This window comes from Hippopotamus amphibius, chromosome 9, assembly GCF_030028045.1.
Source record: "Hippopotamus amphibius kiboko isolate mHipAmp2 chromosome 9, mHipAmp2.hap2, whole genome shotgun sequence".
Taxonomy (NCBI): domain Eukaryota; kingdom Metazoa; phylum Chordata; class Mammalia; order Artiodactyla; family Hippopotamidae; genus Hippopotamus; species Hippopotamus amphibius.
In genome coordinates, this window is record NC_080194.1 from 117,123,727 (window position 1) to 117,147,982 (window position 24,256).

Sequence of the window (24,256 nt, forward strand, 5' to 3'; positions counted from 1 at the left end):
CCGGGTGCAGCAACAAAGACCCAATGCAGCCAAAATAAATAAATAAATAAAACATACGGAGGACAGTAAAAAAAAAAAAAAGCTTTAAAAAAAAATTTAGAACCAAGTCTAACATTTCTAAAATAGTGAAAATTATATAGAGCAAATAAATCTGAAAATGCTTTTCAGTCATAGTAATTTTAATGAACATTTATCAATATGAACAGAATCTGTGCTATTACACAATGGAATGGGAAAAAAAATGGAAATGGAAAAAAAAATCACTATCAATTCTTCCCAGAGATTTGTTGGAAGAAAAGTAAATAGTTGGTAATAACAGTGAAATGGCTTAAGCTTAAAATAACAAGCAATCGATCCATTTGTTCATTTTCATAGGTAGTTTTATTTGGTTTTTAGAAAAATATATACAATAAATGGAATCTCAGTTCTCTTAAATAGTTTTAAATTAAGAGTATGCAAGTGAGAGGATGAGTGTATTTCCACAGTCAGGACATCAACACTGTTTAATATAAAGTGGCAGACAGGAATTTCTGCAGCAAGTCAAACATTTACAGGAATGGTAGGCAGTGAGTAGGAACAGCTTGAGGCCAGCAGGATAGCCAGCTCAGACAACACAGTGGGGATAAGGGTTTCATCTCGCCTGTTTAGTCTGAATTTAAGAAAAGAATGATTTGCCTATCCTAATCATTACAGATTTGAGTAAAAATATTTGAATGTGGGAAGGAGGCCCGCCAGGGCTCTGCTAACAAGCTAACGGGGCCAACCAGAGCCTGCCCTTTCCGTTTGGTATTCAGTTGGACTGAGATGTATTAGGATTACCTGTCAGTCACAGTTCAACGGTAGCAAATGTAACAAAATCAAAGGCTTGGAGTATTTGTTAATGCCATTTATTTCTGATTAGACCCCTGCGTTCTCCTGAACATTCTTCTTAATGAATTCACAGTATCCAACAGTGTTTGTGAAAGACAGTTTCATCTGGCAGCCATCTGACTTCTACATACTTTTGAGAAGTTAAGCAAGGAGGCAGTAGGAATTGCCTCAGCTTTGTTTCAACTCTGCCCTTTCCCCTCTATAATATACCCTATACATATATATATACTATATAGTACAGTTACTCCAGGCCTACTTCTCCAGGTGTACAGATCTTCGCTCCACTGGTTCTGGGGCTTTTCAAGGAATCGCAACCTAATCATCGTGCCAGCCAGAGGCCAGTTTGTCATGGGATTTCCTGAGGAGCTTGAAGGACCTGGATTATATAACTGCCACCAGTAGCCACCTTCCTCCCTCACTGTATGCATTTGCTAAATAAGCAAAGCAATGAGGCAAACGTCAGGAACAACATCAGGCTTTGGGGTCTACACACACTTGTTGAGTGGGAGAAAGAGGTGACAGGAAATAGGCCAATTAGTAGTGGAGCTGGAGGTTCACTTAGGAAAGAGAAGAGAGGGGTCGGTATTTTGTTCTCTGTTCATCTATCTCCTGTTTAGTTTTCTTGATGCAACTAAAGATCTCCTTAAAAAGCACTTTGTATTCTGGCGGCGCTGAGGTCGTGGGGGAACCCATGGGCTCGGGGGTGACAGAGGCCGGTTCCCAGCCGAGGGTGCTGGGCTCGGGCTGGGCATTCACTGCAGCTGGGCCCTTGGCCAGAGCCCTGGAGGTCTGCACAGCCTTGTGGGACAGGGAGTCCTCCTCCTGCTGGCACTTCTTCAGCAGCTCCTCGTACTTCACCTTCAGGGCACTGTACTGCGTGTCCACCTCGTGCAGAAGGGAGATGCCCCTCTGCTTCACCGCCTTGGCCCTCCGGATGCAGGTCTCCTCATGGCCCTTCACGATGTCGCCGCCTGCCAGGCTGCTCAGCACTGTCTCGCTGCTGCTGCGCTTGAGAGGCTTCCTGTGTGCTTCAGGCATGGTCAGGAGCATCTCCTCCAGCAGGCTCTGGCTGGGCTCTCTGAAAGGGACAAACAGAGAGTCCGGCACCAGCTTCTCAACCCCATTCACGAAAGGATGCTCCGACTGCAGCATCTGCCGCATCTCTGCCACCTCGGCCTCCAGCTCCAGAGCACGGGCCCGGTAGGCCCCCGTGGCCCCCAGCTGCTGCTCCAGCTCGCTGTTCTCCTTGAGCACCAGCCCGTACTCCTCCTCCATGGTCACCCGCTTCTGCCGCTCCAGGCTCAGCTGGGCCTGCAACATTGCCACTGTTTTCTTCAAATGCTCGTTTTCTTCCTCACCAGGGCTTTGCTGACTTTGTAAGGAAGTGATCTGCTCGGCAAACACATGATCGTACACAAAGTGCCTGGGGAAATGTTGAAAGAATCTATTACGTGGGTCGACTGAGAATGCAGAGAGAGAGACTGATGATTTTTTTCAACTACATATTTTTGAGGAGCTGTGATGTGACTGATTTTTTGCCTATTCCACACTAGAGCAGTGGCATTTTAGAACACATGTAAGAAAACACAACTTTGGTTGACTAGTTTTTTTTAAACACTAAAAATACTACAGAACGTCCAATCCCAAAGACCAGCAGTACGACTGATACTGTTCAAAGACATCAGAACAGCCAGTGATGCTCAGCCTTGGCTATAGATTACGATCACCTGGGGATGCCTGGGTCCTGCCTTCATAGATGCTGACCTAGCTGGTCTGGCACTTGGACTTGAGGTTTATTGTAATTTTTTTTTATCTCTTCATGTGGTTCACAATATGCAGCTAAGATTGAGAACCACTGCTGCAGTGGTTTTAAACCAAGAACACACAGCAGAGTCACCTGAGCAGCCTTTTACTCACACCCAGAGATTCTGAGTAGGCCTGAGGGCGTCACTGGTTTTGCAGTTTGAAAAACTGCACAGGGGAACTGATGAACAGTCAAGGTTGAGGACCACCAAATGCATAAGCCGGTCTCTCTCCTCTTCAAAGTCCTAGGCAACGTGTAACTGTACTCATTTGTGTGATTATTTGCTTATCTGCCTCTTCATGAGACTGAAAGCCCCGTGAGGGCAGGAGCTGTGTCTGGTTCGCTCACCACTGCCCACACTTGGTACAGCACCAGCCTTACAGCAGGTGCTCAAGAAATCGTTCTTCAAGATTCAGTCTCATAACTCTAAATTGTAAAGGCATTTCTGCAGGCAAACAAACCTTCTTTTTGCCTGGATTTTTGTTTTACTGAAATTCCAATTTTCTTCTTCACTGGAATGTGAAATACAAGCCCCAAATCTGTAGTCTTTCAGAAGTACTGCAACTTATTTTAAAAATTTAACACATTAAAAGCACTAAAATAAATACTCCCAAGACTTTCAAAAAAAAGTTTTCATAGAATTACTAATACCCAAGAACTCTATCATTTGTATGTTTAAATTAAGTGGCTTTGTTCAAACCACTGGTGGTCTAATAGCCTAGTGGCATTTCCTAAAAGGGTGCTTTTAATCTACTGGAATCCAGAATGTGCCAACGACATGAGATGCTCTCCTGCTTGCAAATGCCACAGGAAGGCAGGCACTTACTGGCGGAGGTCATAAAGCTCTTTCAGAGACGAGAAGCTGGGTGCCGATTTCTCCTGGTCATGCTTCCCCTGGCTCCTTCTCCCTTGGCCAGATGACTTCAACTCCTCCACTTGGCTCTGGAGGTGATCAATGTTGGTTTGTAGGCATTCAATTGTTTCAGTCAGACTGTGAGGAACAGAGAGAAGCCAACTGCTGCTTGTCATAGTAAATTAAGGGCGTGAGCAGTGAGGAGAGATTAGTTGCCAGCCCCTCAAACTGGGCTTTCATAATTGGAAAAGACTTCTGTTTAATCTCTATTCTCCATAGAGATTTAAATTAAACCTTACCCCATACTGACCCAAACCCACTACAGCCATGTTCTACTCTAGTTTATACTAAATGACTTCCCCTAGGGCTTCTTCAATGGATTCTAAAAACTTTACCTCAGAATCTTTTGCTGTGAGGCCTTGCTGTCAGCAACGAGCTTCTGATTTGTTTCTTCCAGTTCCCTTGCTGTGACATCTAATTGCTCATAAACCTTTGCATGCTGTTCATTCATCTGCCGCAGAAGCTCCACCTGCTTGGTCAGATACTGGAAGAGATGATTGTGACCAGGTTACATGTTAAACAGATAAGATACCTGCAGCATTTCAACCCCAACCGTATCCTGCAATTCAGTTCTGACACTAACTACCTGGAGTTATAAGGGCTCAGTCCCACAAAACTGCCCCCAATTCACGTGCCAGTGGCAAGTCCCAGGGACCACCCATACATTCGACCAACCAGCTATAAATTTGGGGGTTCCCATGACCTCTCCTCAGGTTCAATAATTCACTAAAACAACTCACAGAACTCAGGAAAGGGATTTACTCACACTTACTGCTTTATCATCAAGAATACCACTAAGGAACAGCCAAAGGGAAGAGGTACATAGGGCAGGAATGGGGGGTGGAGAGCAGTGCGGGGCTGCCTTGCCTTCTCCAGATGCACCACTTCCCCAGCACATCCATTGTTCACCAACTCGGAAGCCCCCTTAGCCTCATTTCAGAGTTTGACTGAAGTTTCAACGCACAGACATGATAAATTAAATCATTGGCCACTGGTCACTGAACTCAATCTCCAGTCCCTGTCCCTTCTCCAGAGGCTGGGGATTGGGCTGAAAGTTCTAACCCTCTAATCATGTGGTTGGTTCCTCTGGCAACCAGTCTCTATCCAATCATTCAGGAAATTCCAAGGGATTTAGGAGCACTATACCAGCACATGGGGACAAAGGTCAAATATATAATTTTCATTATACCACAATACCACAGGTTTATTTTATGAATAAAACTTTAAATCTCAGTTAAATTTCTTTTCTTTTTTTTTTTTTAAATAAATTTATTTATTTATTTATTTTATTGGCTGTGTTGGGTCTTTTTTTTTTGCTGTGTGCGGGCTCTCTTTAGTTACGGTGAGTGGGGGCTACTCTTCGTTGTGCTGCGTGGGCTCCTCATTGCCGTGGCTTCTCTTATTGCGGAGCACGGGCTCTAGGTGCATGGGCTTCAGTAGTTGCAGCACATGGGCTCAACAGTTGTGGCACATGGGCTCTAAAGCGCAGGCTCAATAGTTGTGGCGCACGGGCTTAGCTGCTCCGCAGCATGTAGGATCTTCCTGGAGCAGGGATCGAACCCGTGTCCCCTGCGTTGACAGGTGGATTCTTAACCACTGCGCCACCTAGGAAGCCCCTAAATTACTTTTCTTAACACGAAATGAGTACAGGCCATCCTTTACATGCTTAGTTCCCCTAAAGCTCACCAATGTCTGTGTATCATAAGGCTGCTCTACTCTTACAAAGCACAAAACACATATAAAATTAATATTTGATAGGAAAATCTAAGTGAGACATGATAATCCCGCAAGAGAAAAAGCATGGAACACGTGATCAATGTTTAAGCAAAAACATGTTTTACAGAAATACGAAAAGCCTAAAGGGGAGGATTTTAGATGATTTTTGCTTGAAAAAAATTTTTTTCCCTGGGTGAGACATTCTGGACAAAGAATAGGGAAAAAAATACTGATTTAACCAGAAAAAGATATTTTAACCTAATATTATTCAAAGATATTTTTAATTCTGTGAGAATGTTGTCACCACAATCCTCCTTATCCATGAGAAACTTGCCAGATTATTTATTTTGGTCCTGTTAAGGCTGCTTTCTACATGGCCAAGGAGAGAGGGGACTGATCACAACCTTATGTTACCTGATTCCCCCCTCCCCAACTCGACTCTACCTGAAGACGATGAAATACAACATATATTTCAAATGCAATACTCATAATATTTCTCTGGGGCACAACCAGAAAGAGGAAAAAGGCAGTAGGTCTGAAGCACTACCGATGACCAAATGGTAACAGACCAAAGACATGACCTGAAAAATACTTTTCCTGAAGTTTCTCTTACATACCTACAAAAGTATTCACAAAGCTAACAGACTTCTTTCCAAGAAAAGGGCTATGTGGCTTTCAATGGGCTCTTTAAATGGCAATGTGGCTGAGTTGAAAAAAGTATATGAGGCCTTTTTCTTTTTTTTAAAAATTAATTGATTTTTTTACTTATTGGCTGCATTGGGTCTTTGTTGCTGTGAGTGTAGTTAAGGAGAGCGGGGGCTACTCTTCATTGCAGTGTGTGGGCTTCTTATGGCGGTGGGTTCTCTTGTTGCGGAGCACGGGCTCTAGGTGCGTGGGCTTCAGCAGTTGCAGCACATGGGCTCAATAGTTGTGGCACACGGGCTTAGTTGCTCTGCGGCATGTGGGATCCTCCCGGACCAGGGCTTGAATCTGTGTCCCCTTCATTGGCAGGCGGATTCTTAACCACTGCGCCACCAGGAAAGCCCCAAGGCCTTTTTTCAAATCTAGCTATGTACCTCGGTAGCACTGTGTTGATAAAACACTTAATTCTCACACTTTCTCACCTGAAACTCTTGGCCAAGAGCGTTTTGGAAAATTCTTTACATTTTAGGAAGACAGCACACACTTTATAACATCCCCAGTGAGGGCTGGGCAGCACCCTGTAATCAAGCATTAATATTCTCATCAAAAAGTATGAATAAAGATTACAAACAGCCTCACATGAATTCAGGTTAGGGTTTGCTGCCAAGTGAATTTGTTCCACACTTAAGAAAAATTCTTGCTTTTATAGAGCTTTTTGGGTTCAGAATTGAAAATAAATTGTGGCTCCGTTAGTACCTACCTTGTAGGGCATTAAATGAGATGGAGTGAGCACAAAGCATAGCGCCTGTAAAAGCCTGTGTTTATTCTTCACTCCCTCAATCCCTACCAGCTTCTTCTAGGAGTGTGCCCTTAATCCTGCCCTCTGGCTGTCAATGTCCTGGTAGGTTCCTGTCACTTATGGGAATGTGTTCAATCTCTTCGGAACAGTGGAGTAGAAAAAAGGTTTAGAATACAGGAATGTATATAATAGCTGCAGAAATTCTGCATACTTTATATCAAGTATAAGGTCTCAAGTATTATTTGGGACTGATTCACAACAACCTAAAAAAAGTCTAATGCATAGACCAGACACTAATTATTAACTTACAACAGGAGCTGTCCCTGCCCAGTGATTAGAATATTTGCATCCTCTGTAGGATACATCTGCCCCATAGAGGGCAGGTGGGAGGCCAATTCCCACGGAAGTCTTGGTGGGCACAGGATCAGAGAAGAGAGATGGCCTGATGGTAGGCAGCAGAACAGCAGCTAAGAGCACAGGCTGTGGGGTTGGAATTTGGTTTAAAGTCACACTTTGCCAATTCTAACTGGGTGACCTTCCATAAGTAACTTAGTTTTTCTAAGGTGAGATTTCCTCACCACCTACCTCACAAGGTTGCTGTGAGGTTAATATAAGGGAGGGGTTCAGCATGGTATCTTGCAAATGGTAAAACTGCTCGATAAGACCAGCTGTTTCATCCCAGTTTTTATTAAATCCCCCAGTTTTCAAACTTTACATGTGCTAAAATTCACCTGGGGGATATATTAAAGTATAGGAACCTGGGTGCCTTTCCCCTAAAATTCTGCGTCAATGAGACTGGGGTAGAGCCAGGATTCTGCATGTTTAATAAAAACCCCAGGTGACGTTAGTACAAGTGGTCCATGGATCACACTTACTAGAGAAATGTTGATCCTGGACATGGAAAATCCCAGAAGCCTCAACTCCCCCACCCCAGTGTCTCTTTCTCTTGGGTCTAGGAGACATAAACATTCACTTGGATCGACAATGATTCTTAAGCTTAATGTTTACCATTTCCCCTCTTAGGACATACGAGGGTGAGTCAAAAATTATCCACGCTCCAGTTATATTAAAACTTCTATTGGCTGCAGTGCCTTATCAGTGCTTTCCATTCAAGGCTACGGTCTCCCCAGTCACTGCTGTGCAGGTGTGAACGTGTTACATCAGTTCATCTGTAACTGTGGTGTGAGCAAAAACGGATGCCCCACTTGTGATCTGCACGAAAGAAGAGCAGCGTGCTGTGATTTGGCTTTTGTGGTCTGAGGGTGTACCTGGTGCCATTATTTATTGAAGACTTCGTGCACAGTGTGGAGAAAGTGTTTTGTTGCAAAGAAGTGTGTATGAATGGATAGAGAAGTTCAAGGAAGGTCGCACAACTGTTAGCTACCAAGAAGGAGCCGGATTCACTTCTGATGAAGAAGTGAAGTGAAGACAGCGGCGCATTTGTGGCTCACAGCTCAGCCTAAAACATTTTTAAATGAGGGAATACGAAAGCTTGTTGATAGATGGACAAAGTGTATTAAAAAGCAGGAGATTATGTTGAAGAATGATGTATTTGTCTTTTCTAAAAGTTAATTAAAGTAAATGCTACAGCCAGAGTGTGGATAATTTTTGACTCACCCTCGTAGTTTAGTTGCAGTTATTTACTAAAATTAGGCTGTATTTTCACTGTATCACAATAGCATTCTTTATCTTGTTATATTTTGACATGTTCCTACAATCATAATTCCCTGAAATTATATACTACTTATCTTTTTCTAAAAAAAATCCCAAATAGATATATATTTTAAAATATTTATTTGGCTGTGCTGGGTCTTAGTTGCAGCATGTGAGATCTTTAGTTATGGCATGTGAGCTCTTAGTTGCAGCACGTGGGATCTAGTTAGTTCCCTGACCAGGGATCGAACCCGGGCCCCCTGCATTGAGAGTGCAGAGTCTTAGCCACCGGACCACCAGGGAAGTCCTATACTGTTTACCTTAACCTTGAGCGCTCCTTTGTAAATTCTCAGTCCACCCAAATGTTGATTCTCTACAGATGGCTAATCTTATCTAATGCACTTTAAAAACTTGTTAAAATGGATAATTTCAAACACATAAATGCATAAAAAATGGTTTAATGAACCGTCATCTATCATTCAGTTTCAACAACTATCGATACACAATCTTGTTTCATCTCTACTTTTCTACTCCTCTCATCTGCAATCAATGTAAAGCAAATCCAAGACATCTTCATTTAAGTATACATATTTATATATTTCTAAGCAATAAGACCTCATTTTAACCACAATTCCAATCATACCTTTAAAACCCCCAACAATTCCTTAATATCATCTATCATGTTTCATTGTTAACACTTTCCCATCTCTTAAATGTTTTTCCAGCTTCATCTGTAGTCCTTACTTCACTCTCAGGGGGCACCTTTATCTTGAAATTGTGGAGCTGCCTCACTCTAAGGCAAGCTCCCCCTTCCTGTAGGGCCTTTATTACCTTAATCTCCCCTCTCCCAGGGGCCTCACTCTTCTTGACTGGCTCCAGCTAATCCAGCAGTTCTTGACCAGAAGTTCATGGGTAGAACTGAGAGGGTCCATTAACTTGGATGGGAGAAAAGTTACACCTTCATTTTCACTAACTTCTAATTGAAATTTACCATTTTCTTCAATTATGCCTGGAGGCAACAAACCACCAGTAGTATGAGGAGAACTTAGGCCTTCACCACCAACAGGAATCACAGATGTTTTCACATCACATGACAGCAGTTGCAGAAATCTTGATTTATCTCATCACTATTTGAAATTACAGTTTTTAGTTTGCCATTAGACCTTGGTATTTCATGTATTAATAAACACATTAATATATCAAAATTTATTTTTTCAGTATTTTGATAGTCATTTCAATATAACCCATTCCCCTTGTAATCCTCTGTATTTTATGTATTTTAAGAGGCTCATCACAGAGTCACTAGATAGCCAAAGGGATCCACAGCACAAAAATGGCTAAAAATCTCAAGTTTATCCTTCAGGCCTCCGTGCAAACATAAAGGCTTCAGAGGCCTTTCTAGACCACCTCGTCTAGAGCAGCACCACTCCCCAGGCACCCTATTAATTTCCCTCAAAACACTTCACGCTTAATAATAAACAACTAAATTGCTTACTTGTTAATGTCATAGTCTTTTTAACCTCCTTGAAGAAGCCCCTTATACATCCAATCCATTTAGCACAATTCTTGATACACAGTACGGACTAAAAAAATATTGGCTAAATGGCAATTTCTAGACCTCTCTTCACAACAGCTTGGTACCACAACTCAGAATGCTGGAATATGAAGAGTGTTCACTCACAGATCTGAGAAGGGCTTTGGCTATAGCCCTTTTGGGAAAAGGCCCTATTAGACACTAATTCTTTCCCCTCTTGCTCCATTTATGGACAATTTCTGTGTTTATTCCCACAGCACAGGTACACCCCAGTAATCTGAAAGAGACATTTTTTTTTTCCACCAGTCTCTCTTACATGGGCCCCAATATGTTGTCCCTTTTTAAAGATAATATTCAAATTAGAGTTGTGGCCAATATAAAGGAAACAAGTCAATATGTAAATAAGTACAAGGAAGCTATTTAGAAAACTACAGTAGGTCCCCCTCATTTGCTATATTAAAAACCTGTAGGGGGGGGACTTCCTAGGTGGTGCAGTGGTTAAGAATCCACCTGCCAATTCAGGGGACACAGGTTTGATCCCAGCTCCAGGAAGATCCCACATGCCACAGAGCAACTAAGCCTGTGCGCCACAACTAATGAGCATGCACTCTAGAGCCCACAAGCCACAACTACTGAGCCCACACACCGCAACTACTGAAGCCCGCTCGCCTAGAGCCTGTGCTCCGCAACAAGAGAAACCACCGCAATGAGGAGCCCGTGCACCACAATAAAGAGTGGCCCCCACCTGCTGCAACCAGAGAAAGCCTGTGCACAGCAATGAAGACCCAATACAGCCAATAAATAAACTGATTAACTAAAAAATTAAAAAAACCTGCGGGGGGTGGAATACAATGAAACTGTTTAGGAAGAACTTGTGATATTTTGGTTTCAGGGGACTTGGCTTTAAAGACAACCTAAAGAATGGCAGGGAGCTTGTTTTCACGTGGTAGGAGTTTAATCTTATTATTATTAAATCCAAACTAATCAGAAAAGCCCTTCACTTCTCCAAGAATCTGTGACAGGTTACCTAACAAAGGAGTCTGACTAAATTGGTCAGCAGCTTGAAAGGAAAATTTTTAGCTCTCTCAGCAAGCCCTGATGTGAGGCCCGAGAATCAGAACCCATGTAGTTGCACACTGCTTTAAGGCTTGCCTCTAAAACTTCAAATTAGTATTTAATCAATTTTTTTCTGATTCTACAAGGAAATGGGTTAGCTTGTTTTCCACCCTTCATTTAGAGGTATGGCTATTCTTCTCATGTTCTGGTTTTCTCAATTCAGAATCTTTGATCACAGCCTCAAATGAATCTGACTAGACTGCTGAGATCCTAAAATTCAAGTGCCAAAAAGAGCTCGAGTACAGAAGTATTTGCCATATTAAACAGGGGTGGGTGATGAGGGGATATTTAAGCAAAACAGTGGAGGGAGAGAAACACGGGGGTAGCAAGAACATAGGCAAAAAGTCAACTTATAGGCAACAGTGTCAAAGTTTAAGTCCCGTGGGTTATCTCCCATGTGTCTTGGAATTTGTACAGAATGTTACCTCAACCAGGAGTATAGGGTTCGGGTTATGTGAAAAAGCTATAAATAGGCCACCTTTACAATTGAGGCAAATCTTCGAAAAAGGCCAGCAGGATTATATTAACACCCATTTGCAACCGTAGAGCCCTGACCTGGAATGCTGGAAAAGACAGATACAACCAAACTAAAAACTTATAAGGAAAGGAATGGAAATTTGGCTTTTATGCAATGTTGGGATTATCCTTATATTAAGGATTACAGCCCCAATCCTCTGAATTTAGTATCAAAATGACCTTCCACAATACTGAAGAAATATTTCCCATTACCTTTGAAAAACCTCTTCCCCCTGATTAAAATATTAATATTTCCCCTGAAGGAAATTTAGGAAAAAATTTAAAAGTATGAATATGAAAATAAAAACCACCTATAATCTCACTATTAAAAGCTTGGCTTGCTCTTAAGATCTATTTTCCAGTAGTTGAAAAATATTTTTTTTTTCCAGAATTAAGATTCTTTCATTACTAAAATTCTTAAAACATGGATAAACTGTGCAACAATTTATACTGTCCACAATATATACACTTACATAATCTCATCACCCCAGAACAAGCCTGTACCAATGTTGTGCGAGCATTCTTACCACCATTACACAGTGGAGCAAAGAGACTCAGAGAATTCACAGGCCTGAAGTCCAGCTATTTGCTATAGAATTGAGGGCTTAAGTCTGAATCTTTTAACATTGAGGCCAGAGCTGCTTCCACCTCCTTTCAAAATCTCCAGAGGTGGAAACCCACAGTTTGGGAATTATTGGCAGAGCTTCATAAACTGCTTATCTGTTCTCCGTTAAGGGGGGTGGGGGGGGGAGAAGGAGGATAAAACAAATCAAGAAGTAAGTATAATACACAGTAGAATATTGATAAATGTAGTTTGGGAAGCACAAAATGCTTTAAAATTTCCTAAGGCCAGACTACTGTGACTCCTGTGGGGATAATGCAGGTTTCCAAGCAGAGAAGCAAGAGAAACACAATGCTGTAGGCTGCTCACACAATTGTAGGAAACTTGAAGAGAATACGATTGTGTCTGATGGTGTCAGATCTCATTACTCTCCAAAGCTTCTCTCATCCCCCTCATCCAGGAGAGAAAAACTTGCTCTGGAATCTTGAAAAATTAGATGTTGAGTAAAAGCCACACAGACTATAGGCATCTCTGAAGCCAATTATTACTGTCAATGTTTATTTAATCTTTTGTTTTTAACATTAAAACAATGCCTAACAAAATACTGATCAATTTTTACGAGGAAACCCAGTAACAGTCTTTGAAAGCATACTTGTAGTTCTACTGACAAAATATCCTTTGACAGTTTCCTAGTTGTCTATTTCCATAATGAGTCACAATTTGGGGGATTTTATCATAGCATTTTCACCAGTTCTGCACTATTCTTCATCTACTCTGAGTAGTTTGTTCCAGGACCATTTTTCTGGCTGATTTAAAATTTCTCTGGGTTGTTAGGATAAGAGCTTACTTTTTGGTTTTCAACTATATTTTGCTAAATTAAAAAAAAAAATCATGTATTACTTTTTGAATCAGGAGAACTCCCAATAAACATTCTAAAAAGTTAGTTTAAAACTTGTACAAATGATCCCATTTATGTAAAGTTCAAAGATAGGTTAAACTAATCTAGGGTGTTAGAGTGCTGGTTCATGGCGGTGGTGACTGCAAGAGCTGATAAATGTTCTCATTTCTTATCTGGGTTTTGACTGCACGGGTATGTGTATGAACATTCTCTGAACTATATACTCAGCATTTGTGCTTTTTTCTGTATGTATATTTTAAAAAAAAAGTTTACTTAAAAGAAAAAAAAAAGACATAACATTTGAATTAAGGAAAGAGTCCTTATAAAGTTTAGCGAGCTTCCAAATGGCATAACGATAAGAGGCACTATACATATTGCAAGGGTCATCTCTTAGTACAGAATCAGGTTCTTCAGCTGCCTGGTTCCTTTTACAAGAGCATCAGGCCTTCCTTGTTTCAGACTACTGGAGAGAGACCTTGTAAGTCTGTTGTGACCTGCAAGTCTGCCTGGGCACAGGTGGGAACTGAGCAGCCAGTAAGGCTGGTCTGTGGGAGGCCTCTGGCTGGTAATCAGGCCTAACCAGAACTGCCATTTCATCTCCCTGATCCATCCCATTCCTGTTGACTTCCAGGAAGTGATTTATAAAAAGAAAGAAAGAAGAAAGCCAACCGCAATGGCAGAGAAGAAATCTAAGACCGTGTTGTTCTTAGTCAAAAAATGGCTTTGCATAAAGAGTAAAATGTTGAAGGCTACAACGTCTGAGTCCATGAAATAGTGGACCATGTGCTCTATTACAGAAACAAGAGGTCCATGGAAATGTTTCTGGAAGTACTCCAGGCTAAATTTATTTTATTAGCTTTATACATATATTTAATTATATATTTATTCAGTCATTAGGTCTGACCTGGATACTTCACTTCTATTATGTTTCTCAACATCTTATAAGAATCAGGAGTTGGCGAGAGCTGACTACAGGGGCCAAGGAACCACATCCATGTAAAAGCTTGATTCCAAACATTTTTTAAGGAAAAAAAAATCTTACAGAAGACATTAGATGGTGGAATGTTATTTGTAGATCTGGAGAATCTCAAAGATCTTTGGATTTTTTTCAGAATATCAATGATCTGTTTTAACTGTTTAACCATCTTCAATACCACAGAAAACAAAAGGTAGAAAGACAGGTAACTTAGATCATAAAGTAATTCTCTAATTACACAAATATTTGGACTTTTTTCACCTATATTTGGGAGATGTGATAAATAAGTATTCATTGTAGAATTCAGTTATAGTGATGTATAGATATTTTCATGGAAAACATCAATACACTGTATTAGACTATGTTTCTACCCAAATACAAATAAATGTACCTCATGGTATATGATAATCTTCACATACATGCCCTAGGATCACTCTACGAAATTTTTCAATGAGTTGAAAAACAAAGTCTATGAAACAAAACAGGAATGAGTTCCTTGACCATGTATGACATTTGGCTAGGTTAATAGTTTAAAAATACCTGGTTTTGCTGCATTTTTAGGTTTCTGCCCAATTCTACAAGTAATAAATTCAATTTCAGGTATGGCATGTTCTACGCTCTTCTGATATAGAATATACTAAAAATGATAGCTGGTGACTTCAATATCATTACAAGATACACCTTCCTAGAATTATAAAAGTATATTTCAGTCACATCATTGGCTAAATTCATAAATCCTAATGAAGGGGGGAGGGGAATCTAATGTCTGCATCTTAATTATGGCTACTATGTAAAATTAAGGATACTGAAGTGATAAAATTTGTCTTAGTTTTGATGATAGGTTTATTTGTATTCAAAAACAGAAATCTGTGTAATTTTGACTGAAGTCAAGGATTATGTTATTCTACTTCTTTGCATTTCTAGCACCTGGTTCAGGATAAAATCAGAGCTCAGTAAGTTCTGATCATGATGAATGCCTTCTGTGTTCTAAGGTCTTTTACATTTTTCTGCACACAGACATAAGAGTCCTGGTTCTACTGTGCCGATTTGACAGGAAGGAGTTGTAATTTAAGTGCAAGGCTTTTGAGGGGTGGGAGGGTAGTCTGGGGTATGAAGTGTTCTAATGGGACATTTGTTTGGTTAATATCCATAACTATTATCTTTACAGTCACCTGGTCTACACATAACTGGGCTACTTTACTGGGACCATTTACAAGATAGGACCTCCATTTTAAAGCCTTAATCTAGCATCTTCCATATTATGAAATCAGGTACTACAATTTTAAAAATTTTCATCAAATTTAGGTTGGTGTTTGGTTCAGGGAAGAGGATGCAGCCCAGAAGGGTAATGTTATAGAGGAAGTCTCAACAGTGTGGATGGTTGTCTTTCTTAATCTGGTTGGTGGGTACACGGGTGTTCACTGTATTATTCTCTTGTACCTCTCTGCATATCTTAAATATTGCAAAATTCACTTTTAAAATAAAAAAGTGAAAAATTAAGTACAATATTCACAGCTTTATTTTGCTTCACATACTGGTAAATACTGGACCATTTACTTCCAGTACACTTCATCAAGGATGAAGAGAAATTTCTTTCATCATAGTAGACTTCACGCTGGGAAAGCTTAGAGAAAGTAAAAATCAGCTTCCACACACTTCCCAATGGTTCTTCATTCTAAAAAAAGTCTATATTAGAAATTAAACATTGCTTTTAATTGCAAGTGATATTTTAGTAGAATCAATTGGTACAAGAGCAGTGACAGGCCACACCTCAAAGGTAAATCCCCCGCTGAATAAATTACCTCGATTTCCTGTAACTGCTCCTGATTGGTTGTGTACATCTGCTGAAGAGACTCCTCCAACTCTGTGTTCCGATCCAGCAAGGTCTTCCCAAGCTCAGCAGCAAGCTGGAGATCTAGCACAAAAAGTAAATCTTATTTAGAATAGTGCAAATGATCTCACTTCAAAGTTTTACATAACCCAGTCCTTAAAATAAGAATAAACCAAGACCCTACCCTACATATAAAGTTTAAGTCAGATCCCAATGGAAGGTGGAATGGCACAGAAGGAAACCTGGATTCTACTTAAAATTCAGTTGCATTGCGGCCTTTTACCAGGTAATGTACTCTCTATGTACCTCTACTTGTAAGATGGGAAGAATAGTGATCTACTTTATGGAGGTGTATTCATTTGTTTAGGAACGATCATTCAGCATTGTGACATCTAAGATCGTAATTATTTGCTAAGGGACGGCACTTATTCATATCCTGACTGTCTACTTTTTTGGATGGACTGTTAAGCCAAAGTACAGGCAAACCTTTCAACAGTATCTATAAACTTCCCATGAATCTGGCTGGTGTGAATGCAACTGTCAAAGCAAAGTACAGCCTGTGTCAAAGATCCTGGCCTCCTAAGTGGACTAAAAATTAAGTCAAAAAAGGGAAAACTACTGATACATCAGTGACAAGAATATTGCCACAAGCCTCTCTCATTTTCTTCTATTTCTCTCCACATCCTTTCTCATAGCTCATACTTTCATTTAGCACAGAACCGTATTTCTTCTATTTTAAACCTCATTTTTCAATGCTTTCTCTTCTTAGGCATATACACACATAAGACAGGATTTGTTTGTTATACACAGTCCCAGAAATAAAAACTTAGTAATACAAAAAAGGACAATAGTTCTAACATAGGTGACTAAAACACTTATCTGCGTAGTAAATTTCTTTAAGAGGTCTTTTGATATAGTGGGAAATGCAGTGAACTGAGTAGGAAGGTCTGGAGTCCAGTTCTGAGTGCCATTTACCAGGTTAACGCTTTCAATATAGTGACTTTAAATGTCCCTATATTTAGTATTCTTGTGTAGAGAGATGACTGTCTAGTCAATATGATTGTGAAAATCAAATGAAATAATACATAAGCAAGTATTTTACAAACTAAGCTGTAATACACAGGCACAGTTAGTATTAGTATTGATTGATTCACAAATGAATGATTTTGTTGCTAGGCACCATGATAAGATTTGGCTAGAATGGTGAATAAATGGATGAATTTCCTGCTTTCCTGACACTCCTAGATTAATGGGGGAAGCCAGACAGATAATAAGTAAATAAACTTGCAAACTGTGACAAACGCCACGTATCCATACATGCATGCATACATTCAGTAATACCAGACACCGTGCTGGGGACACAGGAATAAACTCGGCTAAAAAATTCCCTGCCCTCATGGAGCTTATACTCTACCGGGAGAAATAGCATGAAAAACTATATACTAGAGAGCAAAAAGTGGTAACGAGAAAAAAAAGGAAGGAAGAGGGCAGGAAGAGTATGGATGTGGGAGGCTGAAATTTAAGAACAGGAAACAAGGGTGACATTAGACTCAAGATGTGAAGGAAGTGAATAAGTGACCAACACAGATCTACTCTGGGGACTGGCATTCTGGGCAGAGGCAAAACAAGGGCAGGACCCTGGGAGGAAGCATGACTGGAGCTAATAAGGAGGCCAATGAGGCTTGAGGGGGGTGTGTGTGTGTGTGTGTGTGTGTGTGTGTTGTGGCAGGGGTAGTAGGAGAAAAAGGGGCTCCAACAACGGCTCCAACAATGGCCAGCTTGTTAGGGCCTAACTGGAAGTCAAGACTTTGGTTTTTACTCTGAGTGAAATGGAACCCAGCAAAGGCTTTTGACAGGATCACTCTAGCTGTTGTGTAAACACGTAGATTGAAAGGGACAAAAGTGAAGGCAGGGTGACAGGGATACTGCAACCATCTGGGTGAGAGATGGTGGTGGCTTAGACTAGAGTGGCAGAGGTGGAGATGCATAGAGCTGTAGGAGTCTGGATATGTTCTGAATGTAGAGCTGAAAGGATTTGTTAATCAATTGGATGTGGTGTGTGAGAGAGAGAAGGAAAAAACCTCTGGGTTTTGTGATAGTGCATGAAGGATGTACTTTAGAAAGGGAGGTCACAAAGAAAGACTCTCTAAGGAGCCGTTCTAGCGAAAAGCTAAAATGTACACGCCAGGCAGAGGCCCTAAGACAGGAAAGAACCTGGCACACTGTACAGCCCAACACAAAGCCAGTGTGACAGAAGCACACTGAGGGAGGGTGGGATGGGAGCTGGAGGAGTAGGTAGGGATCAGATCACACAAAATTTTATTGGCCATGGTAAAGAAAGTTTAGATGTTATTTTAAGTATGATGGAAAGTTATTTCACTCAGGTCGAAAAATACACTTATTATACTTATGAAAACCGGGAACCTCACCACATATGATTTTAAAACAATTTTTAGAGGTTGACAAATAAGGTTTAACATTTATTCATTACAGAGATATTAAAACTTCACCTAGAAGAACTGGTAGCAGAAAAGCAACAACTTTTGTCACCTAATACTGTCCATTTGAGTGCATAATTAGCATTGCGCTTGGGTAGTTTTCCCTCATTAGGAAAAACAAAGCAGCAAAACCTACCAAATACCACTCCAGCTTAGTTTAAAACATTTTACACCCATTTAAAATAAAACAGTATACTGCTGGTAGATAGGTGTTAAAATACATTCTCTTGTGATTTAAATATTAACAATATCTATTAATGTACCTAAGACTTCAGATACCAAGTCTATGAAATCACACGTGTATTCACAAGACATAGAACCCTTTACAAACTGTTCAAAGCATTTTAAGAGACAATTTTTTATATTTTTCAAGGTAGTTAGCCCAGATTTTCAAATGTGAAGCACAAAGATGTTAAGCGACCTCATCAAATCCACATCGTGAGTCACAAGCAAAAGAGAAACCACTGTCAATAGATTCTAACTTTCACCCTCAGCACCATCCTCTATTACTAATATCCATACGATTTTAAGTCTATTGAGAGGGATGTCCACATACATCTTTGTTTAAGGTAGAGAGTACAAATCTTCCTAGCTGAAGTACTTAATCTTTTCATTTGTTTTCCTAGATGGCAATGAGAACCTAGAGTTGAGCTCTTTGGCTTTTACTTCCTGAACTGCCAGTGAAAGCATATACAACCCCAGGCAAACTAATATCTTGTTTTCGCTAAGTGAAAAAGGAACTACATACAGCTGAGATGTTCCAGAAATAATTATTTTCTACTCATAGGGCATGTAATGTGTATACATCGCCCCACATAGGAACCACCATGCTGAATTATTAAGGACAAAGCATATAAACATTACCTAGATATTACTTAAGTCTCTCCTGGCCACTGTAAAGTGGTGAGTGATTCCTCACTGGGAAGGACCAAAGACTCACCAAAGATATTCTCATCCAGCAATCAAAACCCTAGCCAAAACTGCTTCCAGAATCAAGACTAACTTGAGACCATCTTCAGCTATTTTCTTCAGTTAGGAAACTACCTATGCCACTTAATACCAGCCAGGAGCAACTTTCCTGCTCCTGCTGCTGCAGAAAGAGGTGCCAAGTACAGCACTCTTCTACTAAATAGCAAACAGAGAAGAATTTGAGACTCGTCCTTATCGCAATTCTTATTTCTAGTTAAACAAAGCCCCAGCCTGGCTCAGTAACCTGAAGTCGCAGTCTCCTAAATATTTCATAGGATGTTTAGGATAGAATTCCGGCAAAACAAGTCTCAACTACAAGAAAGCGTCTGTGAAGTCACACTGTATAATAGGATATTACTTCATCTGTTAGTTTAAAGACAAGATTTTTTTTTTGGTCTTAAAAAAAAAAAAGTTTATTTCCTGTTGTGTAGCATCTGGCTTCCATAACCAAAAGGAGCTGAAAGCTGGCAGTAAGCCCAAGAAGGTTTTCTAAATAATCAGTGGGGGGAGTGGGAGAATAGTTAATGTCCTTTATTTTTAATTAACACACAAAAGAAAACAATATAGTTTTGAAGCCTTATGTGCCTGTTCATCTCACTTTACAGTAAGGATTTTCACTAAGAGGTTGTCTTCTCTAAATCCTATTGAACTGGTGTAGGCGGCCACTAAAAATATCATAGATTTATTGCAGGCTTGAGAACTGCAACTTTTCAATACCTTCATGGTTAATATTCTTTCACTAATCGGTCTTTGCAAGTGATAATAATCTATTTTAACAGGGTAAACTGTTAGCTTGAAACAGATATTCTACTCAGCCCTATGTCCGAGGCAAAAAATTAGCTCTAGCAGTCAAGTGATTTTTTAAAAAAGATCTTTCTTCCAGAATTCTGAAATCTTCAAATCCCACTGCTATTACATTCTTCTTATTTTACTTCAGTTTTTTTCAAAAATATGAGGACAACATATTCCCATGTTAGCTGTAGTCTCTAGCAGTAATTCAGTAATGTTAAGGCTGAAAGCTTTTCCTATTACAAAACCAAATGCGTCATTTGGTGATGCTTCTGTGTAACTCCTGTTGCCAACGATACTATAATTGGGAAAGCAAAAAACCTGAATATAAACATCAAGAAAAATGATGGTGTCAGTTTAATGACCCTCCAAACAGTGATTCAGCAAATTAGCTGCTCACATGGAAAATGTACTCATCTTAAAAAGAAGTAGAAACCTTAGGCTACATTTAAACTAAGATTTCATTTGCTGATTCGTAGGGCACAAACCCGAATCCTTATCCTAAGCCTGCACCGCTCACCAAAGGACAATTACATTAGCAGCTGGTCTGAAAGAAAACCCAGTCTCTGAAGTCTTTCCACCTTGTTCTCAGGGGCATGTTTCAAAGCTAGCACCATCATTACCTGCATAGAAGGCTCCTGCTGTCCCAGAAAAGATCCTACCCACAGAGATCACTGTCAGTATTCCTACTGTGCCAACTCAGCCCTCTGACAAGAGACAGTCTCTTCATCAAAGTGTTTTATAAAAGCGAAGGGTTTTTTCCTTCTGCCTGCACACGGCTTTACATGTTTCTAACAAGGTATGAATGGAAGACCAGAGCCCTCCAAGGTTAGAAACTTTCAGCAATTTTAATTTTTAAAAAGAACGCCCCAAGCGAACTTTGGCACAGAGATTCAATTTACTTAATGCTTCTATTGCTAAAGGGAAAAAAAAGTGTAGTTCTATGATTTTGAGAACAGGATCTTAGAAAGTTGTTTTAGCAGCTCCCTCCAAACAAACCTCTCGGTAATATTAATGGTGAGGATGTTAAAAAATGAACAGACATGTGTCTGCACTTGATAAAATCCCACTAGATCTGCTTATCAACCCAAGAGAACAGACCTGCTCCCAAATTTTATTCAGCAGCAAAATTATCTAGTGAGGGGTCACCCTGTGCCAGGCACTATAGTGGGCACACACCAGGAGGTGGCATCTCCAGTCAACAGATTCCTAGACTGTCAATGAGTAGGATCCTGCCTATCCTATCTTGTGGATGGGCCCTGTGGCCCCAGTGCCTTAATGAACCGCTGGCAAGAATACATACAATTTTTGAGAAATTAACAAATTAAAAAATCTGTTAAAAGTTTAGGAGTTCTTTACGATATAATTTAATGAAACTGAGACAAAGATAGCCTTCTATTCACACTGTAGGCTTCTTTCTTTAATAGGCCATATTCACAGTTACGATTGTTGGAATTTCACATCTATTCCTACCCCACACGCTTGGTTATGACACACAGGGTTATGTCAAAGTCCATTGTGATAACAGATGTAAAAGTCCTTTGGAAAGCATAGAACAAATTCCAAACTGGCATTAAGGAGGTTTGGACCTGTGCTCTTTAAGGTTTCATTAAACTTGAACACCTGATGACCTCATTTTGATCAGAGGTTACAGAGTTCCACCTCGAACCCCAACGCGTTGCATGTGCTCCTCAGTAGGTTGAAATATTACAACTGGTTGTTCCTAACAACCTCCCACAGGGGGAGTGCAGTGTGGACTAAGGCACCCGATGGAAGAGAGCCATGAAAACAATAATCCTGTGTTGAGTGCCTCTGTTCAGTTCAACAGATGTTAAAATCCAGCTTCTATTATGTTCTAAGTATTGTGCTAGATTAAAAAAAAAGACATTGTACAAATCTATACTTTCTAAATACAGTACAGAAAAAATATTCAGCTTTGATTATAGGACAAACTGCTTAATTTATTATAGGGAAATGTTGAAATTGCACAATGGCTGCCTCATAAATCCTGGAGAAAGTATCAAACTAGGCCATCAATCCTTAGGGGGAATTCTGAAAACAGGTTAAAATGAAAGACACATTTGCCTTGTGGACATTGTGAACAGGATGGCAAGCACTGCACTGCAGCCACTGAACAGTTTACAGACTATAAAAGTGTAACAGTGAACTACTCTGGTTTAAGTGACAGGCCATGACATATTGATTTAAGAAATCACCTTCCCCCAAAAGAATTCCTTATGTTCCTTTCCTAAGTATGAGTCATTTAAGCCTACATTCTTCCCCCCCTCCCTGCCAAGTTCAATGGTTAGCATGAACAAACACCATGGTCATTTACTATTCAACTAAATGAGGTGTTAATTTTTTGTGCGAGTTCAGAGCTGAAAAAGTTGACTTACACAGAACTGCTGAAACAGAAGATGCCTGAAAAAAAATTCCTGAGGATTATTCAGGATTCAGTATAGTGGTTGAGAAAGTTTGCTCCGGAGTTTGGAGTGGAATCCTAGCTGCCCCAATAACAGTATCTACTATTTCTGAAGCTTTGCTGGACTGAGTGAGCACCTGTGTGAAGGGCCCTCCAGTGTCTGGCACACCAAGGTTGTTCCCCAACCCCACGTTCCTGCTATTAACAGGCAAAAAGCTGGGTGGCACTGGTTTCAAACTGAGGGCCGCTCTAAGGTTTCTCTGGAGACAAGAAATCCAAGGCAGGCCAAGATAGGAATGCCTGTTTTTAACTAAAAAGCCAGGGTGCGAAGTGAAGGAAGTGGCAGAGGTAGAAGTGGAAGAGGCAGAAGTGCCTTCAAGTCATTGATCGCACTTAGCATCTGGTAAACGAATACGCATACACAGTTTCTTTCTTTTTTTGTCGCTGTCGTTGGTTTTTTTTTTTTCCCCTAAACAGTCTAACACCAACTGAAAAAGCTGTAAACCAGGTGGTGAAGAAGAGATAGGGTTAGGGCAGTGACTATGACGACCCCTCATTCTGAGTGTGTGGGTTCAAAACTACTTTGCTCTACAGGAGAAACACAACACTGTAAATCAACTATCCTCCAACGAACATTAGCTTAAGAAAACACACTTGACTGGAGGGGAGTCACTTGGCCGCTTGAGCCTCTGCTTTCCCCATCTGGAAAATGGGGACGGCACAAGTTACCCGCTCACGGAGTGGCTGCGCCTGTCAAATGTGCGCAAAGGGCTCGGCACGGTTCCTGCCCCACAGCACTGGCCCCCGGGGACCACCACCTGCAGGAGCTCACACTTCGCTGTCAGCACCGGCTGGGCTGTTCCCGGACGCGGAGAGGCAGCGGGGCCCGAGCCCGGGAAGGGGCCACCCCTCTCTGCCTCGAGGAACGCCGTGGGAATTAAGTCAGTTAATCCGGGGAGAGCGCGTCAAACGGTGCCTGGTGCCGGGTGAGCCCCGCGCACGCAGCAGTGCGGGCGATGCGGTTGGTGATGGTTACCGCGCAGGAGCCCGGGCCCCGCACACCGGAGTCCTCCGGCGCGGGACGGGCAGGCGCCACAGGCCCCGCGCCAGGGGAGCACCCCACCTTCCCCGCACCGGGCAGCGGTGGGGCCCGGAGCAAAAGCAACTTTCTCATGGTGTCGCGGTCGGGAGAAGCCGCCCCGGGCGGCCAGGCCCCGCCTGGCGGCCGCGCTCCCTCACCTTGCTGGAGGTCCTGGTGGTCGTACCAAGGCTCGTCCTCCTTCATCTCAAACTCCTCCACCAGGTTTTCCGCCAGCATCGCGGCCGGCTCTTCAGGGGGCAGCGGCCCCCGCCGCCGCCGGCCCGCCTCAGCCGCTGCTCCGGGCTCTCCGCCGGCCCCTCCGCCCTCAGCCAGAGCCGCCCTCGGGCGGGACGCGCCGGCCCCCAGGCTCCGCCGCGCCGTCCGACCCCTGCCGCCACCCGCCGCCGCCGCCGCCGCGGGGCGGCCCGCAGCTCACGCCGCGCACCGGCTTCCCAACTCGCCTCGCGCCGCCCAACGGCCCCAACGGCCGGCGCCCCGGCGCGAGCGCCCCGGCCGGCGCCCCGGAGCCGGCTCCTTACGCCGCAGCCGGGCCCAACGTGGCACTTTGGCAGAACCCTCCCCGACCGGGGCTGCGATTCAAACCCCCGGCGGCGCCTCGGCCAATCGCGAGAGGGCCGCCGGCCGAGCGGCGGCGACGTCGTCCAAT

The 24,256-nt window shown here is 41.9% G+C and overlaps 1 protein-coding gene across 2 annotated transcripts; it reads right to left on the reverse strand.

Annotated features, from left to right (window-relative positions):
* Positions 1-362: 362 nt before the first annotated feature.
* On the reverse strand, positions 363-24,160 carry CDR2 (cerebellar degeneration related protein 2). Of its 2 annotated transcripts, none has more exons than XM_057750425.1 (5): positions 23,748-24,160; positions 15,802-15,914; positions 3,923-4,071; positions 3,501-3,665; positions 363-2,293 (listed from the first exon to the last, which is right to left on the reverse strand). In XM_057750425.1, the coding sequence occupies exons 1-5, from the start codon at positions 23,824-23,826 to the stop codon at positions 1,429-1,431; spliced, it is 1,371 nt and encodes a 456-aa protein (XP_057606408.1). In that variant the 5' UTR covers positions 23,827-24,160; the 3' UTR covers positions 363-1,428. The 2 variants fall into 2 exon arrangements, with proteins under 2 accessions (XP_057606408.1, XP_057606409.1); XM_057750426.1 differs by lacking the exon at positions 23,748-24,160 and adding an exon at positions 6,428-6,523 and having other exon boundaries at positions 15,802-15,854.
* Positions 24,161-24,256: the final 96 nt, after the last annotated feature.

What these genes read in the sequence shown, in the direction of transcription:
- CDR2 (XM_057750425.1), bottom strand. Translation starts at nt 23,826, where the DNA reads ATGCTGGCGGAAAACCTGGTGGAGGAGTTTGAGATGAAGGAGGACGAG. An exon ending in AGCAGTTACAGGAAATCGAG is followed by an intron (nt 4,072 to 15,801) that starts GTAATTTATTCA and finishes CATCTCTTCCAG; the next exon opens with TATCTGACCAAGCAGGTGGA. An exon ending in GAGCTTTATGACCTCCGCCA is followed by an intron (nt 2,294 to 3,500) that starts GTAAGTGCCTGC and finishes ACATTTCCCCAG; the next exon opens with GCACTTTGTGTACGATCATG.